Source organism: Schistocerca cancellata, chromosome 3, assembly GCF_023864275.1.
Source record: "Schistocerca cancellata isolate TAMUIC-IGC-003103 chromosome 3, iqSchCanc2.1, whole genome shotgun sequence".
In the NCBI taxonomy this organism is placed as follows: Eukaryota; Metazoa; Arthropoda; class Insecta; order Orthoptera; family Acrididae; genus Schistocerca; species Schistocerca cancellata.
The window spans coordinates 630,648,075-630,668,618 of record NC_064628.1 but is presented as its reverse complement, the minus strand read 5'-3'; the positions used below and the strand labels follow the sequence as shown (position 1 = coordinate 630,668,618).

Here is a 20,544-nt window from a genome sequence, read left to right as displayed (position 1 = left end):
AGCCCTCAGTGGTTCACAACCCCCACAACAGGCTACAGCAGTCCACTCACACCACCGCTGCCCCACACCAAACCCAGGGTTATTGTGTGGTTTGGGGCCCCCAGTGGAACTCCCCCCCCCCCCCCCCCCCCCCCCCTCGGGAATGTAACACACCAGATCAGTATTACCCCAATGTTTGCGTGGTAGAGTAATTATGGTGTACGCGTTCGTGGAGAAAGTGTTTGTGCAGCAGTCGACGACATAGTGTAACTGAGGCAAAATAAGGGGAACCAGCCCGCATTCACCAAGGCAAATGGAAAACCATCTTAAAAACCATCCACAGACTGCCCGGCACACCGGACCTTGACACTAATCCGCCAGGCGGATTCGTGCCAGGGACCGGCATGTCTTGCCACCCGGAAAGCAGTGCGTTAGACCGCATTTCTATCCAGGCGGGCTTACACCTCTTTAATTAGTAGATTACTACAGCATTTTAAATTTTCATAATTGAGTCAGTAATTGTATGTAATATTGAAAATCAAATTTTTGTTGTCCTTGGAAGGTGTTAGATAAGCAACTTGCACCATGTATCATAAACTGTGAACCAGGATGTCTATTTAGTAATACAGATGAAGCTAGAATGAAGACTGCTCGCAGCTGTTGCAAACATTTAATTCAGTGGACATCGGGGAGATATTTTACACAGGAATTTTTTCAAGTGAAACTTCACCTTATTTTCAAAATGGAAGCTGTTTGGTTGTCATGATGTTTTTACCATTTTCAGTTCCTGAGTAGTATTTAATCCCAAAGAAACAAGATTTGCTAGTAATAAATTAGTCATTTTGAACATCCTGACGTTCCAACAGTGAAGCATTATTCAACTTTTCTGGATTCATAAATTTTTACATTATATTTTCAAAATTTGTGTAACATGTAGGAAACCGATCCATGACTGATTTTTCACTTTTTCCTCTGTCATCAACTTCTTTTTTGCAGTTTCTTGCTATTCACAGGGAGATGGTCTGCCTTTCTATAATTTACATTAAACATATTTGGTATAGCGAATATGTACAACCATCATCTGTAGAATGGAATGATAACAATGAAAATTTTTGTTGGACCGGGAATCGAACCCGGGTTTCCCGCTTATCATGTGAGTGGTTGCCTTCCCATTTAACTATCCATGCAAGACTCATGGCCAGACCCAAACTTCCGTATGTCATCAACCATGTGACAATAACTTGTACTCATGCATCTATTAAGTATATTCCCGTACAGGTGAGACATATTGCTTGGAAGTCACTTGCCCAGTGTCGGCGGATAAATACGATATTGTACTGCCTGTGTTATTCTGAATTATGATGTAACGTTCCTTTGAACATGCATGCATGTCTGAAGGAACTTTGCACTGTAATTCATAATAACACAGGCACTCCAATATAGAATGCACTGGGGAAGCAGCTTTCAAGTAAAATCTCTCTCTCATGTACAGGAATATACGTAATGGATGTACGAATGCAGGTTTTAGACACATGGTTGATGACATATGTACGTTGGCATCTGGCTGAGTGTCAAACACCAATAGCCAAATGATAACGTGACAGCTCGCGATAAGCGGGAAATTCAGGTTCGAGTCCCAGTCCCGCACAAATTTACGTTGTTGTCATTCCATTCTACAGCTGATGGTTGCCCATATTCACAAGTACTTTACTATTTTTCATTCACACTTGTTTGAACCATCTCAAATCGTCTGGTCCACCTAACCATTGTCTCACTTATGTACCAACCCAGCCCCTCAAACGCCCCCCCCCCCCCCCCCCCCCACACACACACACACACACACACACACACACACACACACACAAACCTCGTGGTGTGCGAGAAATGTAAGCAAGGAAGGCCTGGAATTGGACCAGGATCAATGATGTCACGTTCTCTTCATCAGCAAGAACAAGATTTCTTACATCGTATGACTCATAGAAGTGGGTAGAGGAGACCAGATACTAATGCATTTATCAGATGTGCTGTTCTGTGGATTTAGCAGAGAGGAGAGCCAACCATGTTTTGAGCCAGTATCACATACAGATTTTGAATGCTGCTCATCACTATAAGAGTAATTTGAGGGCTGCACAGTTTCAGGGGAAAATCCTCCAACATGTTGCTTTCTGCAGTCGACATTTTGTCACTGAGTTTGTCTTTCAAGACAGTACTATATGAGCACATCACACTCATTATGTGAAAACCTTTCTTCAGGAGTCAGGAAAACTGATGGAATGGCCTGTGGCATCTGCTGGCATGCTGTGAACCTGACAGAGCTGCTTGGTATCAGTTGAAACTTACAATGCATCATCATAGGACCTCGGGAAGGCTGTTCTAGAAGAGAGCATATGTTTGAGCATCATCATCTCAACCACCTTGTGTACTTAATGCCAAGGAGAATACAATCATGTTTCTATTTGCAGGATGGAGACATTATTTTCTGTTTACTTGCATCCACAATCCTACAATATTTTAGAAATTACTACATTTTGCACCTGGACTGCTATAAAATATTTTTATCCACAATCAAGAATTTGGCTTATTATGCCATTCTCAAGCGACATCTGTAACAATATAAGATGCTTATAAACCAGTAGACCACTTCAACTTTAAGCATACTTTATGTTCTCAGCAAAATTATTGTTCTTAAGAATTATACCTCTTCCTTCATCACTGTAATGTGTCAATATACAATTGCAAGCAGTTTTTTAAGCACACTGCTCTAGTGTTAAGTGTTAAAATAGTCCACGTGCATAAGACAAGAGTCGTCATCATTTATTCAAACACACATAGCACGTCATTTATTGAGAAGATTATTAAACCAGACGTATAAATATAATTCATGCAAAGTGTTATAAACAGATTGATTATTTCAATAATATCTTTCAAATTCATGTCATCTGCACACCAGGTGTGACATTTGACTACTAAAATTGTACAGACAGGTCACATCTGCAGAGTCGTATATCTTTTTACATAATTGAAAGCAGCCGTGACTTATTAAACTGATAGTTCGGTAATTTTCACATCTGTCAACGCCTGCTTTCTTTGGGATTGGAATTATTATATTCTTCTTGAAGTCTGAGGGTATTTCGCCTGTCTCATGCATTTTGCTCACCAGATGTTTTTTTGTCGAGGGGCATGAAAGGGAAGCAGTGGTTGGGAAGGGATTGAGACAGGGTTGTAGCCTCTCCCCTATGTTATTCAATCTGTATATTGAGCAAGCAGTAAAGGAAACAAAAGAAAAATTCGGAATAGGTATTAAATTCCATGGAGAAGAAATAAAAACTTTAAGGCTCGCCGATGACATTGTAATTCTGTCAGAGACAGCAAAGGACTTGGAAGAGCAGTTGAACGGAATGGACAGTGTCTTAAAAGGAGGATATAAGATGAACATCAACAAAAGCAAAACGCGGATAATGGAATGTAGTCGAATTAAGTCGGGTGATGCTGAGGGAATTAGATTAGGAAATGACACACTTAAAGTAGTAAAGGAGTTTTGCTATTTGGGGAGCAAAATAACTGATGATGGTCGAAGTAGAGAGGATATAAAATGTAGACTTGGCAGTGGCCAGGAAAGCATTTCTGAAGAAGAGAAATTTGTTAACATCGGGTATAGATTTAAGTGTCAGGAAGTCGTTTCTGAAATTATATGTATGGAGTTTATCCATGTATGGAAGTGAAACATGGACGATAAATAGTTTGGACAAGAAGAGAATAGAAGCTTTCGAAATGTGGTGCTACAGAAGAATGCTGAAGATTAGATGGGTAGATCACATAACTAATGAGGAGGTACTGAATAGGATTGGGGAGAAGAGGAGTTTGTGGCAAAGCTTGACTAGAAGAAGGGATCAGTTGGTAGGACATGTTCTGAGACATCAAGGGATCACAAATCTAGTATTGGATGGCAGTGTGGAGGGTAAAAATCGTAGAGGGAGACCAAGAGATGAATACACTAAGCAGATTCAGAAGGATGTAGGTTGCAGTAGGTACTGTGAGATGAAGAAGCTTGCACAGGATAGAGTAGCGTGGAGAGCTGCATCAAACCAGTCTCAGGACTGAAGACGACAACAACAACAACAACAACATAATTTAAAGCACTAAATCCAGGATGAAATAAAAACTGAAATGTGTAGATTGGTACTCACCACATACCCGGAAGTGTTGAGCAGCAGACAGGCACATGGAAAGAAGACTGCTAGATATTATTATCAGCTATCAGACTGAGTCCACCATCAGATGTAGGCAAAACATACACATCTTCACACATAACCGTAGGTATGACAATGAAAAATGCACCACATTGTAGAGCAGCTCAAAGGATTTATATTCCCACGTGAAAAGTGCCAAGTATCGGCGCCAGAGTGTAGCATGGTCACAGGAAGTGGAAATTGCGACTCCACAGTAGAACATGCAAGCAGTAGTGTGGTTTGCAGAAAGAAAATCGCAGATTACTGTGCAAAGAAATTATCGTCTTGTGTATGAATGTGATCCACCTGATGTGAAAACAATTAAGGAATGGTGTAGGAAGTTTCAGACAGCAGGAAGTGTTTCTGAAACATGCTGGCGGTGCTCATCATGAAGTTTGAGAAGAGACAGTGGAGGACATGAGGCAAACATTTCTCAGAAGCCCACATAAGTTAATTCATCAAGCATCTAGGCAACTTGATGTACCTCTATCAACATTGAATTGAGTAGTTCACCAGCATATTCGTCTGTGTGTTTACAAAGTGCAAATTCTGCAACATCTGACACCGAACGGCAAACCACACAGACAACAATTTGCTGTGGATATGCTGCAGCATATTGATATGGATGCCAGCTTCATGGAAAGATGTTTATTCTCAGATGAGACAGCCTTTCATCTATCAGGAAGGGTTAATAGGCATAATGTTTGGATTTGGGGTTTTTTAAAAATCTGCATGTTGTTATTGAACATGTTCGTGATAGCCCTAAAATAAATGTCTGGTGCGGGCTAATGCACGACAAGATTGTTGGACCTTTGTTCTTTGTGGAACAAACACTGAATGGGTCAGTGTATCTGGACATGTTGGAGCAGTTTGTGTATGCTCAGATAAAAGACTTGCAACCCAACATCATTTTTTAACCCCCCCCTGCGGGTCCGGGGATTAGAATAGGCCCGAGGTATTCCTGCCTGTCGTAAGAGGCGACTAAAAGGAGTCCATCCCCCTCACGGGGGTAGTTAGCGCCTGCGTCCGGAGACGGACGGTTCCACGACCTATAATTGTGGTCTTTTTGGTTTTTCACTTCTCGTTTCTTCCTTCCTTTTGTTGGTTCCTTTCTTTGCTCTTCTCCACCTCACTGTCTTCCTTACTCTTTCCCCTGCCAAATCTCCTTGCCTTCTCATTGCCTTCTACTCCTTGCCTTCTCATTGCCTTCTACTCCTTGCCTTCTCATTGCCTTCTTCTCCTTGCCTTCTCATTGCCTTCTTCTCCTTGCCTTCTCTGGTCTCCGCCTCGGCGTTTGAGACAGTCTGTCCTCTTTCTCCCTCTCTCTCTCTTCTTTTTCCTCTTCTTCCTTCCTCCCTGTGCGTGCCTGAAGGCCGACCCACGCGTTCGCACGCGTAGCCGGTGACGGGGTAACGCGTAATTACCCGCCCTGGGTAGACATGTAAGGCACGCGCGTACCCCCTGGTAAAGGCCAGGCCCGGGGAGGGGTGATTGCCTGAGCTGATACCTTCTGACCATGCCGATTGGTCCCTCCGTCTGTTTCTCGGGAGGTGTGACCTGAGGTGTAAACATTCACCTAAGGCGGGAGTGCCCTCTGAGAGGGTCCCCACAAGGAAGGAGCGCGCCATCGGAGACGCTGGCAATCATGGGGGATTCCTCCGTAATGGATTCTACTCCATCTCTCTCGACTTCTGCCCAAAAACGGAAACGTGACCAGCCACCAGTGACAAAAGTACTACCGCCTGCCCCACAGGTCCTCGTCGTTTCTCGATCTGAGGACGGAAAGGATTTTTCCTCTGTCAACCCTTTCGTTATCCAGAAGGACGTAGATGCCATAGCCGGATCTGTCAAATCTTGTACCACGTTGCGTAACGGTACCTTATTACTAGAAACTGAGAGTGCCTTTCAGGCACAAAAACTGCTTCGGGCCACACTCCTGTACACGTTCCCTGTCCGGGTGGAGGCCCACCGAACTTTGAATTCGTCTCGTGGTGTAGTCTATACTAGCTCCCTCGACGGATTGACTGACGAGGAGATTCAATCTTTCCTCGCTGAGCAGGGCGTGACGGTTGTCCATAGGGTCATGAAAAAGGTCAACAATGACCTTGTACCGACCCGGACACTTTTCTTGACCTTCGATAGTGTTAAGCTGCCATCGCGCATAAAGGCGGGCTGCGAGGTTATTTCTGTTCGCCCCTATGTCCCGACACCTACGCGCTGCTACCAGTGTCAGCGTTTCAATCACACTCGACAGTCTTCTTCCAGTGCGGCTAAATGTGTCACTTGCGGCAGGGATGCCCATGAGGGTAACTGTCCACCTCCGTCTTCTCGTTGTGTGAACTGTCAGGGTGACCACGCCGCATCCTCCCGCGACTGTCCTGTCTATAAGGAAGAACGCTGTATCCAAGAAATTCGGGTCAAAGAGAAAGTGTCCACCTCAGCTGCTCGCAAGCTATTGGCTAGTAAGAAGCCCGCGCTGCTCCCAGTGGGGAAATACAGTACTGTCCTTGCCTCTCCTCGGACTACCAGGGAGGTAGCAACCCAGACATGCGATCTGACCTTCAGCACCACGGTCGTCCGTTCGGCCAGTGCTAAGATCGCGCGGTTGACGTCTCCTCTTCCTCCCATCACCCCACAGACACCAGCCCCTTCATCAGCTTCTGCTAAGACGAAGACCCCGAAGTCAGATGCACGGGCCTTCAAGAAGGAACCATCCCGTGCAGACTTCCTACGTACCTCGCCTCCCAGCCTTCGACCGGTACTTCCACCAAACGTCCTTCCAAAAAGGCTCATAGGAAGCACAGTTCTCCTTCTCCGCCACGGCGCATTTCTTCTTCTGCGCCACCCAGCGGTTGCCGCCCCAGGCCGTCATCCGTTTCGCCTGGCCGCACCGCTGGTAGCCGTACATCTGGCCGTTCACCGGCGGAGGAAGCTCCCCCTCCCGGCCATCCTCCCGAGATGGCCGATGAACCTATAGACCCAATGAACGATGACTGTCTGCCTACTGATAGCGGCGGCAGTGCTCGCTCGAAGCCAGGCCCTCAGCGTCCTTCGAGGTGACCCCTTTTTTCATCTTCCTTTTCTTACGATGGCACTTATTCACTGGAATATTCGCAGCATTCGCTCCAACCGAGGGGACTTGAAGTTGCTGCTCCGCTTGCACCGTCCGCTCGTCGTAGCCCTCCAGGAAACGAAGCTACGCCCATGCGATCAAATTGCCTTGGCACACTACACCTCTGTGCGTTTTGACCTACCCCCTGTGGTAGGTATCCCAGCTCATGGCGGGGTTATGTTGCTGGTCCGGGATGATATTTACTACGATCCCATCACGTTGTACACTGGCCTGCAGGCAGTTGCCATCCGCATTACTCTCCCCACTTTTACGTTTTCCATTTGTACCGTTTACACTCCGTCATCTGCCGTTACCAGGTCAGACATGATGCAACTTATTGCTCAGCTACCTGCACCATTTTTGTTAACTGGAGACTTCAATGCCCACCATCCCCTTTGGGGCTCTCCAGCATCCTGCCCGAGGGGCTCCTTGTTAGCAGACCTTTTCAACCAGCTCAATCTTGTCTGCCTCAATACTGGTGCCCCTACTTTTCTTTCGGACACATCTCACACCTATTCCCATTTAGACCTCTCTATCTGTACTCCCCAACTTGCACGCCGGTTTGAGTGGTATGCACTTTCTGATACATATTCGAGCGACCACTTCCCGTGTGTTATCCATCTCCTGCAGCATACCCCCTCTCCGTGCTCCTCTAGTTGGACCATCTCCAAGGCAGACTGGGGGCTCTTCTCTTCCAGGGCGACCTTTCAGGATCAAACCTTCACAAGCTGCGATCGTCAGGTCGCACACCTCACGGAAGTCATTCTCGCTGCTGCTGAATATTCCATCCCTCACCCTACTTCTTCTCCACGTCGCGTACCGGTCCCCTGGTGGACCGCAGCATGTAGAGACGCTTTACGTGCTCGTCGACGTGCTTTACGCACATTTAAACGCCACCCTACAGTGGCGAATTGTATCAATTATAAACGATTACGTGCTCAGTGTCGTCGTATTATCAAAGAAAGCAAGAAAGCCAGCTGGGCTGCTTTCACAAGCACCTTCAACAGTTTTACTCCTTCTGTTGTCTGGGGTAGCCTGCGCCGGCTATCTGGCACTAAGGTCCACTCACCAGTTTCTGGCTTGAAGGTCGCGAATGACGTCCTTGTGGCCCCTGAGGCTGTCTCCAATGCCTTCGGCCGCTTTTTCGCAGAGGTTTCGAGCTCCGCTCATTACCACCCTGCCTTCCTCCCCCACAAACAGGCAGAGGAGGCTAGGCCACCTAACTTCCGCTCCTCGAATTGTGAAAGTTATAATGCCCCATTCACCATGCGGGAACTCGAAAACGCACTTGGCCGATCACGGTCCTCCGCTCCAGGGCCTGATTCTATTCATATTCAGATGCTGAAGAACCTTTCTCCTGCGGGTAAAGGTTTTCTTCTTCGTACATACAATCGCATGTGGATTGAGGGACATGTTCCTGCATGCTGGCGCGAGTCTATTGTTGTCCCGATTCCTAAGCCGGGGAAGGACAAGCACTTGCCTTCCAGTTATCGACCTATCTGGCTTACCAGCTGTGTCTGTAAAGTGATGGAGCGAATGGTTAACTCTCGATTGGTTTGGCTACTCGAGTCTCGACGCCTACTTACCAATGTACAATGTGGATTTCGTAGGCGCCACTCTGCTGTTGACCATCTGGTTACCTTGTCGACCTTCATTATGAATAACTTCTTGCGGAAGTGACCGACCGCGGCTGTGTTCTTTGATTTGGAGAAGGCTTACGACACCTGTTGGAGGGCGGACATTCTCCGCACCATGCATACATGGGGCCTTCGCGGTCGCCTCCCTCTTTTTATTCGTTCCTTTTTAATGGATTGACAGTTCAGGGTACGTGTGGGTTCTGTCCTGTCCGACACCTTTCGCCAGGAGAATGGGGTGCCACAGGGCTCAGTTTTGAGCGTCGCTCTCTTCGCCATCGCGATCAATCCAATAATGGATTGCCTCCCAGCTGATGTATCAGGCTCCCTTTTCGTGGACGATTTTACCATCTATTGCAGCGCGCAGTGTACACGTGTCCTAGAGCGCTGTCTTCAGCGTTCTCTTGACTGTCTTTCCTCCTGGAGTGTCGCCAATGGCTTCCGTTTTTCTGCCGAGAAGACGGTCTGTATTAACTTCTGGCGCTACAAAGAGTTTCTCCCACCGTCCTTACGACTCGGTCCCGTTGCTCTCCCAATCGTGGAGACAACCAAATTTTTAGGCCTTACATTTGACAGGAAACTTAGCTGGTCTCCACATGTTTCATATTTGGCCGCCCGTTGTACCCGTTCTTTAAATGTCCTCGGTGTTCTCAGTGGTATGTCGTGGGGAGCAGATCGAACCGTCCTGCTTCGTCTATATCGGTCGATCGTCCGCTCCAAGCTGGATTATGGGAGCTTCGTATACTCCTCTGCACGGCCATCCATCTTACGCCGCCTCAACTCCATACAACATCTGGGTTTACAACTTGCAATCGGAGCATTTTATACTAGTCCCGTAGAGAGTCTTCATGCTGACGCTGGCGAATTGCCACTCACCTACCGGCGCGATATACTGCTTTGTCGGTATGCCTGTCGGCTACTGTCAATGCCCGACCATCCGTCTTATCGTTCCTTTTTTGACGACTCTCTCGACCGTCAATACGTGTTGTATGTCTCTGCCCTGCTACCCCCTGGAGTTCGCTTTCGTCGCCTCCTTCAACACCTTAATTTTTCACTCCCTGCAACCTTTCGAGTGGGCGAGAGCCACACGCCACCTTGGCTCCAGGCTCAGGTCCGCGTTCACCTTGACCTCAGCTCGCTCCCAAAAGAGGTTACCCCCGGTTCGGTCTACCACTCCCGTTTTGTCGAACTTCGTTCGAAGTTCATCAACATGACTTTCATTTATACAGATGGCTCTAAGACCAATGACGGGGTCGGGTGTTCCTTTATTGTCGGGGCACAAAGTTTCAAATACCGGCTCCATGGCCATTGTTCGGTCTTCACAGCTGAGCTCTTTGCCCTCTACCAGGCTGTTCTTTACATCTGCCGCCACCGACATTCTGCTTATGTCATCTGCTCCGACTCCCTGAGTGCCATCCAGAGCCTCAGTGATCCGCACCCGGTTCACCCTTTTGTACACCGGATCCAACGCTCTCTTCAGCAGCTGGTGGACATCGGTTCTCTGGTTAGCTTTATGTGGGTTCCTGGCCATGTCGGTATCCCTGGGAACGAAGCTGCAGATGCCGCGGCCAAGGCTGCGGTCCTCCAGCCTCGGACAGCTTCTTGTTGTGTCCCTTCGTCCGATTTTAGCAGGGTCATTTGTCGGCGCATTTTATCGCTGTGGCATGCCGATTGGGCTGCACTTACAGACAACAAGCTTCGGGCCTTAAAACCTCTTCCCGTGGCTTGGACGTCCTCCTCACGCCCTTCTCGGCGGGAGGAGGTAGTTTTGGCCCGGTTAAGAATTGGACACTGCCGGTTCAGCCATCGCCATCTGCTGACGGCTGCGCCGGCGCCGTTCTGCCCATGTGGGCACTTGCTGACGGTTCGACACATTTTAATGTCCTGTCCAGATTTTAACACACTGTGTCTAGATCTTAACCTGCCAAGTACTTTCGATGCCATTTTAGCAGATGACCCACGAGCAGCTGCTCGTGTTCTTCGTTTTATCAATTTGACAAACCTCTCTAAGGACATTTGATGATGCTGTTTTATAATCCTATGCCTGTCAGTCTGTCAACTTGTGCCTCGCGGTGCATTCTTAGAGTAGTCAGGGAGCTAATGACCATTGAAGTTGTGCACCCTAAAACCACAAAAAAAAAATCATTTTTTAACAAGATGGAGCTCTGCCACATTGTTCAACGGCCGTTCATAAGTTCCTGAATAGTAAATTTCCCAATCGTTGGATTGGACACAGAGGACCCATTGCCTGGCTGCCGCGTTCACCTGACATTACGCCGCTTGATTTCTTCATGTGGGGATTCGTGAAGGACTGTGTGTATGCGACCAAAGTGGAGGATATTCCTACGCTGCGACATCATATCACTGATGTGATTGTAAGAATTCTTCTGTTATTGTTGCAAAGAACTTGGCAAGAAATTGAATATAGACTCAAATTCTTAGTGCTACAAATGGTTCAGATGTAGAGGTGTATTGATGGTAAATAAATAAATTCCTTGAGATGCTCTACAATGTGGTGCATTTTTCATTGTCGTATCTACTGTGGTTGTTCCTCCCCCCCTCCCCCCCTTGGGTCTTCGAAATCAGGGAGGTTTGAGTGGGCACACCCTGTATAGGCTGTCTTCTTTCAATGTTCCTGTCTGCCACTAAACCCCTGCTCTGTGTGCTGAGTAGCAACCTATCCATTTTACATAATTTCTTTGTAATGAGTTACATTACCTAATTTTAACTTAAAGTTGTCATATTTCTTTGTTTCATTTTTGACAAAGTTTTTGTTTCATAAAGCATATACGATTATTACCAGCACTCCTTGAATCTAAGCCCACACACATTCCCAGATACTGCAGCAATCATCGTATGTTGCAGTTATGCTGATAAATTATGACTGTATATTGATAATTGCATTGCACTTCATAAGAGCACAAGGATCTCCACAGATCTGTATGTATTTCTTTTTCATAAAATTATTCTAATATTATCCATCTTAACGATTACAGGTAGCACTTGTGAGTATAATTATTTTCTTTGTTGGGAACTTGACTCTAGAAATGCGGAGCTGTACACAACATTCCTCACATTTGTCTGTCAAATGTTAAATAAAAGTAATGATATGAAATTAAGTATAACAGTATTGTTTTTCTTGTCATCTTAAATTATCTTCTCTTTAGTTGCATATTTATGATACAATCAATGCAAAAAACAAACAAAAAACTGAAAAAGTAGGGGGGAAAACCAGAAAATTGACAGATTAAATATTTACACTTTGCAAAAGTATGTTATTAAGTCACCGGGACAAGAATTCATTGATAATAAAACCTCAGTAATTCTCTCTGAATATTTGTCATTTCTTTTCCTTTGACTACATTGCCAGTAATTTCAAGCTCAGTGTCGCAAATCAGTAAATGCACTTAAAATTAAAAAATGCAATTCTGTTGTATTTAGTTCCATAAATTGTCTTTTATTGCAGTTAGCTGAATGTAGGAGACACACATGGGGACACCCACCCCCTCTCCCACTTAATAATTCTTTAGGTTACCTTTTATTATAATCTTCCTAACAAAGCAGCAAAAGGTTCTTGACAAAGCAGATCCCAATTTCTTGCTGTCATTGGCTATCGGGTAAAACCCTCATGGTGACCAGCACTACAAAGCTCAGCATCTATTGAGGAGCTATACTACGTTATCACAGTATCATAGATTCTACTTCAAGCAGAAAGTGATAAATGGTTTGATTTATATTCAAATAAAGTCAAAGCAAATACTACTGAAATAAAAATTTATAAATGTTTGCCTGAAATTGCTCAGGCAGGCAAGATGTCATTATTACAGTTGGTTTTTGTAACTCTGAAATATGCAGGGAATTCAGAACTTTTTTCAACTGTTTATATTGCTCTGTGGGAAACGGAGAGATTCCAGTTTATAATTGTTTCAATAGAAATGAAAACACAAAGCCTGAAGGCAGTACTAAAGGAATGTGCAAAATTATTTACAGACTATCTGCAGTTGGACAGCTTCACAAAAATGGGTGATTGATGCAATTGCACCATAGGAAGTTCTGTGCTGAAATTATCTTAGAACATATGCACATAGCTAAATACATGATTCATGGAGAAGTCTAGAGGAAGCTTTAACTAGCACTGATGTTATATGGGTGGCGAGAGTGTAACTGAGCAAGGTGCAGACTATCTGTAGAATAAAATAACAGTTCTAAAATGTTTTATTTTAATAATGTTTACTTAGCTTGCTTCTTAACTTTGGGCATTGGCACCAAATGTATTACCTATTTATGAGAATTGTAGTAAACTGCTGCTATCTTTCAGCCTGCAGACAGTTGCTCTTATGTTCACATATTTATTTCGGATTTATAACTTCCCCTTCTTTGTAAAATGAAATATTACTACAGCATGCTAGTAATCAACTATAGTGATGTATGATAAGTAGCTCCATTTTATAACATAATTGTGTATTCAGAAGAATTTTTTGGAACTGATGTTGGTTGTGAAAGTATATGGCGATAAGAGTTCATTATCTGCTCAGTCCTCCCTGAAACCATTCCTAATGTATATTGGTAAATCAGAAATACCCTGTATTAATACATGCCAATTTTCCGTATATTATATTTGGATTAAAATAAGCTCACGATTGACATTTCGGCATCAGCAAGTCAACTGGTAGGAATCAGCTGCCATCCAATTGTCATTTATCTTGACTGCCATGGAATTGTAGTGTTTCCTGGCTGGTAGTTATCTATAGCTACATCTATACTCTCACTGTGAAGTGCATGTTGGAGGGTACATCCCATTGTCACAGTTGTTAGGATATTTTCCCATTCCATTAATGTATGGACCACAGGAAGAATGATTGCGTAAAAGTGTGTGTGCTGTAATTAGTCTAATCTTGTCCTTGCACTTCCTATGGGAGCAGTATGTCGGGGGTTGTGATACAGTCCTAGATTCAATACTTAAAGGTAGTTGTAAAAACATTCTGGATAGGTTTTCTCGAGATAGGGTGGATGTGCAACTCTTTCAGCATCTTCTTGATTCTACCCCATGGCTCAAAAAGCCTATTACCATTCATGCTGCCCTTCTTCATATCCATTCAGTGTGCCCTATTATAGCCCATTTGGTTTGGGTCTGCCTTCACACTTAAGCAAAATTGTAGGATGTAGGATATATGCCGATCTTAGTCAAGTGTGGCTGACTTTCTAGTGGCAACCTTACCCCAACCCCCCTCTCCCCCACCTCAACACTGGATGGAATTTGGGAGGATAGAAATTGAAATTCTCTTCCAGCCATCCAGCTCAGTGTTTCCTGCGATTTTCCTAAATTGCTTAAAGCAGGACACAACAGATTTCCTTGTTTGTCCTTTTCCAACTGGAGCTTGTGCTCTGTATCTAATAAGTTCGTTATTAGTGGAGCAATAAATCCCATTCTCCTCTCTTTCTTCATTTTCAGATACGTAAACTGTGGGAAAACTTACCCTTTGATATGCCTTTGTTTCTCATAAAAGAACTGTAGAAGTGCCACCAAAGAATACAACCTGATCAGTTGTTATCAAAATACCCCTCTACAGACTGACTCTTCACATGTGAAATGTTATTTGTCACTCAGTTACGTATTAGAAGACATTTTCATGCGGCTATGCCTGCAGGTGTGTTGGGTGGAAGTAGATTATATTGATAAGTGTGTTAGAGTGTAAGATTGCAACTGTCGCCAAAGGAAGTCTTTTTCATACGGTTTGCAGAACATTGCACTGAGTAGATTGTAATATCACCAGTTCATATCAGTTCATGTGAAATATAATGTTTTGTTTGTTGGTAGTTTTGCTTACTTTCCTAATGAATTTAACTGTTAACAAATATTACAATTCAGTTTCTTATTAATTTATTTATTCTTTTTTTTACATTTATTAGCCTTCTGAAGAGCAAGGAAAGGGATCAGTGGGAAGATCATGAAAAAGAATTTATTTTGAAACAACTTCTGGAAATTATACCTATCTTTGATCTTTCAGATGAGGCAGGCAGGTACGTAATTTGGTTTATTCGTAAGCTACTTTGCTCTTCCATGACAAATTCATTTTAATGAACTACATGTATCATAAAAAGGAATCAGAAACAATAATTCAATAATTGGTGCATAAGCCTCTGATTTGTTATTAGATTATTGTCCAGAAAACTAATCTTCCATGATGTTTTGTAGGGCTAACCTCAGGCAGCTTTTGTTAGATCTGCTCCTCAATGACGACGTTCAGGTGCCACTTGTGCCAGTTATTGTATCACTACTGTGTAATGCAATCCCTGATACATTTATCAGACTTCAGACATTGGCTGAGATTGTGTCAGAAATGCATGAACCTCTTACAGTTGTTTGTTCAGAAATGTCAGTAGAAGAAAAAAGGAAGATAGAAATAAAAGTAAGTAGGTCTTCTAACTTCTTCCTTTCTTTCCTCAGATGTTATTTCTGGTTATGTAGTAGTGATGCATACTAATAATATTCCACTGTCTGTCTTACCCATTGTATTCCTGTAAGTATGACTGTATAACAACTGCTGGATATGTATTTTAAATATAATGGTCCTGGCAATATAATAATAAACCTACAGTCTCTCACGAGAGTAATAGTTCAGTTATATTATGTCTTCTGGATTGGTTTGTCATGTCAAGGCCACAGCTGAATTAATCCTCCCCCATTCTCCCTCCATTTTCATACAATTAATTCCTAAAAATTGATTAAAGGGAGGGAGAGTCATAAATTACGTCTGTACTGGCACCTTTTAAAAGTAACAGTGCAGAAGGCATTAGAAGATTTTAAATATGCATGTTCATGTTGTTTAACTATTTCACAACTTTAAAGAAGTCATTCATTCATTGCATCCGCCTCTATAGCTAAGGGGCCGGCACTGATTGCCTTGTCGATGACCCGTGTGTTCATTTCCTGACATTGCCAGTGAGTTTCCCTAGGTGGTAGGACTGAAATGGCATTCACTCACTCATGATGCTATTTGAGGAGCTACTTGAATGAGAAACTGTGGCTCCAAGGTCGAAAAGCTGACTACAGCTGGAAGATTAGTGTGTCAACTCTATGCCCTTCCATACCACATCCAAATGACACCATATGGCAATGAATGACATAGCAGCCAGTTGGCATCTCACAGTCTACTGTACATGATGGTAGAGTTTCCATATTTTTTGTTTATTCATTGCAGTAGTGTTGCTGCATAGCATTTTAAGTATGAGATGTCTGTACAATAAGGCCTCCCGCCACCCCATGGAAAACACATTTATTTGCAATGAATCTTACATTGTTGGAAAGGCTGGACTTTCAGCTATTTTAGCTATTTTTCTACATAGTCACTTTCACTGTTGATGGACATTTGCATGTGCTATGCTATTTTTCATATGCCTTTGTCATAAAACTCTCCCGCTGTGTTGTGCAGATAGCGCTTGACCTCATTTTTCTATTCATCATTGGCCCAGAAATACATTCCATCCAGGTGTACTTGAACACAGGAAACAGATGAAAATCACTATTGGTAAGTCTGGGCTGTGTGTGTGTGGGGTGGGGGTGGGGGGGGGTGGGGGAGACATGGGGATGGGGATGGGTGAGGATGTCCCATCCGAATTGACCCAAGAGGTCAGCTGTTGCATGGGCAGTCAAGATGAAAATGCTTACCCTACGTCAGCATTCCCCTCCTTCGGTTTTGAATGGCACGACACAGTTGTAACAAAGTCTCACAGTAGTGAGTGTTGTGCCAATAGACATAAATTGAGACAACAAAACACCGTTTCTGTCCCAGAACACGCCGGCTGCCACTTTGATGGCAGCAAATGTTTGTTTGAACTTTCAGAGCTTCAGAAAATTTATATGCCGTCAATGACGAGACTTTCCTTAGTTTCATGTGTTGTGTAGGATACCCAAGTTTTGTTACCAGTGAAAACTGAAAACTGAATCCAAAAATTACTCGCGCTATATTGTTATTTATGTTCTTCAGTGAGCATTTTGGGGAGCCGCCTCACTCTCACACCTAATAATGCAAATGTTTGGTACGCTGACTTCAGGGATCCATTTGCACAGCTTGTGAACTGTCTCACTCAGATATCTAAGCATTTGTTTCTCCTCTTTTACAACTGTTTTGCCTGAAACTGAAAGCTAGCCGGAATGCTGTTCATCGTAAACTCACTGACCCACTTTCGTGCATTTTTGACATCCATAGCCCCCCCCCACCTCCATGAACCATGGACCTTGCCGTTGGTGGGGAGGCTTGTGTGCCTCAGCGATATAGATAGCAGCCTTTTCAGTAGTTGCAGGGGCAACAGTCTGGATGATTGACTGATCTGGCCTTGTAACACTAACCAAAACGGCCTTGCTCTGCTGGTACTGTGAACGGCTGAAAGCAAGGGGAATCTACAACCGTAATCTTTCCCCATCCTCTTGGGTAAAATATTCTGGAGGTAAAATAGTCCCCCATTTGGATCTCCGGGTGGGGACTACTCAGGAGGACGTCGATATCAGGAGAAATAAAATTGGCCTTCTACGGATCGGAGCGTGGAATGTCAGATCCCTTAATCGGGCGGGTAGGTTAGAAAATTTAAGAAGGGAAATGGATAGGTTAAAGTTAGATATAGTGGGAATTAGTGAAGTTCGGTGGCAGGAGGAACAAGACTTCTGGTCAGCTGACTACAGGGTTATAAACACAAAGTGAAATAGGGGTAATGCAGGAGCAGGTTTAATAATGAATAGGAAAATAGGAATGCGGGTAAGCTACTACAAACAGCATAGTGAACGCATTATTGTGGCCAAGATAGATAAGAAGCCCACACCTACTACAGTAGTACAAGTTTATATGCCAACTAGCTCTGCAGATGACGAAGAAATTGAAGAAATGTATGATGAAATAAAATAAATTATTCAGCTAGTGAAGGGAGACGAAAATTTAATAGTCATGGGTGACTGGAATTTGAGTGTAGGAAAAGGGAGAGAAGGAAACGTAGTAGGTGAATATGGATTGGGGCTTAGAAATGAGACGAAGCCACCTGGAAGAATTTTGCACAGAGCACAACTTAATCATAGCTAACACTTGGTTTAAGAATCATGATAGAAGGTTGTATACATGGAAGAACCCTGGAGATACTAGAAGGTTTCAGATAGATTATATAATGGTAAGACAGAGATTTGGGAACCAGATTTTAAATTGTAAGACATTTCCAGGGGCAAATGTGGACTCTGACCACAATGTATTGGTTATGAACTATAGATTAAAACTGAAGAAACTGCAAAAAGGTGGGAATTTAAGGAGATGGGACCTGGATAAACTGATTAAACCAGAGGTTGTAGAGAGTTTGAGGGAGAGCATAAGGGAACAATTGACAGGAATGGGGGAAAGAAATACAGTTGAAGAAGAATGGGTAGCTGTGAGGCATGAAGTAGTGAAGGCAGCAGACGATAAAGTGGGTAAAAAGACGAGGGCTAGTAGAAATCCTTGGGTAACAGAAAAAATAATCAATTTAATTGATGAAAGAAGAAAATTTTGAAATGCAATAAATGAAGCAGGCAAAAAGGAATACAAATGTCTCAAAAATGAGATTGACAGGAAGTGCAAAATGGCTAAGCAGGGCTTGCTAGAGGACAAATGTAAGGACGTAGAGGCTCATCTCATGAGGGGTAAGATAGATACTGCCTACAGGAAAATTAAAGAGACCATTGGAGAAAAGAAAACCACTTGCATGAATATCAAGAGCTTTGATGGAAACCCAGTTCTAAGCAAAGAATGGAAAGCAGAAAGGTGCAAGGAGTGTATAGAGGGTCTATACAAGGACAGTGTACTTGAGGACAATATTATGGAAATGGAAGAGGAGGTTGATGAAGATGAGATGGGAGATACAATACTGCGTGTAGAGTTTGACGGAGCTCTGAAAGACCTGAGTCGAAACAAGGCCCCGGGAGTAGACAACATTCCATGAGAACTACTGACGGCCTTGATAGAGCCAGTCATGACAAAACTCTACCATCTGGTGAGCAAGATGTATGAGACAGGCCAAATACCCTCAGACTTCAAGAAGAATATAATAATTCCAATCGCAAAGAAGGCAGGTGTTGACAGATGTGAACATCATCAAACTATCAGTTTAATAAGTCACACCTGCTAAATACTAACGCGAATTCTTTACAGAGGAATGGAATAACTGGCAGTAACCGACATCGGGAAAGATCAGTTTGGATTGCGTAGAAATGTTGGAACACGTGAGGCAGTACTGACCTTACGCCTTATCTTAGAAGAAAGATTAAGGAAAGGCAAACATATGTTTCTAGCATTTGTAGACTTAGAGAAAGCTTTTGACAATGTTGACTGGAATACTCTCTTTCAAATGCTGAAGGTGGCAGGGGTAAAATACAGGGAGCGAAAGGCTATCTACAATTTGTACAGAAACCAGATGGCAGTTACAAGAGTCGAGGGACATGAAAGGGAAGCAGTGGTTGGGAAGGGAGGGAGACAGGGTTGTAGCCTCTCCCCGATGTTATTCAATCTGCATATTGAGCAAGCAGTAAAGGAAACAAAAGAAAAGTTCGGAGTAGGCATTGCCTTCAGTCCTGAGACTGGTTTGATGCAGCTCTCCATGCTACTCTATCCTGTGCGAGCTTCATCTCCCAGTACATACTGCAACCTACATCCTTCTGAATCTGCTTAGTGTATTCATCTCTTGGTCTCCCTCTATGATTTTTACCCTCCACGCTGCCCTCCAATGCTAAATTTGTGATCCCTTGATGCCTCAAACATGCCCTACCAACCGGTCCCTTCTTCTTGTCAAGTTGTGACACAAACTCCTCTTCTCCCCTATTCTATTGAATACCTCCTCATTAGTTACGTGATCTACCCATCCTATCTTCACGGGAGGACGACGGTTCAATCCCGTCTCCGGCCATCCTGATTTAGGTTTTCCGTGATTTCCCTAAATCGCTTCAGGCAAATGCCGGGATGGTTCCTTTGAAAGGGCACGGCCGATTTCCTTCCCCATCCTTCCCCCACCCGAGCTTGCGCTCCGTCTCTAATGACCTCGTTGTCGACGGGACGTTAAACACTAATATCCTCCTCCTCCATCCTATCTTCAGCATTCTTCTGTAGCACCACATTTCAAAAGCTTCTATTCTCTTCTTGTCTGAACTATTTATCGTCCATGTTTCACTTCCATACATGGCTACACTCCATACAAATACTTTCAGAAACGACTTCCTGACACTTAAATCTATACTCGATGTTAACAAATTTCTCTTCTTCAGAAACGCTTTCCTTGCCATTGCCAGCCTACATTTTATATCCTCTCTACTTCAACCATCATCAGTTATTTTGCTCCCCAAATAGCAAAACTCCTTTACTACTTTAAGTGTCTCATTTCCTAATCTAATTCCCTCAGCATCACCCGACTTAATTTAACTACATTCCATTATCCTCATTTTGCTTTTGTTGATGTTCATCTTATACCCCCCTTTCAAGACACTGTCCATTCCGTTCAACTGCTCTTCCAAGTCCTTTGCTGTCTCTGACAGAATTACAATGTCATTGGCAAATCTCAAAAATTTTTATTTCTTCTCCATGGA

General features: G+C 43.8%; 1 protein-coding gene across 2 annotated transcripts in view; it reads left to right on the top strand.

The window, feature by feature from the left end:
* Positions 1-20,544, top strand: part of LOC126175556 (condensin complex subunit 3) — a 186,706-nt gene that overhangs the window by 70,562 nt on the left and 95,600 nt on the right. For both annotated transcript variants that reach the window (XM_049922405.1, XM_049922406.1), the window contains 2 exons: positions 14,865-14,975; positions 15,151-15,364. In XM_049922405.1, the coding sequence (XP_049778362.1) occupies positions 14,865-14,975; positions 15,151-15,364 (325 nt within the window). The remainder of the gene's footprint in view (positions 1-14,864; positions 14,976-15,150; positions 15,365-20,544) is intronic.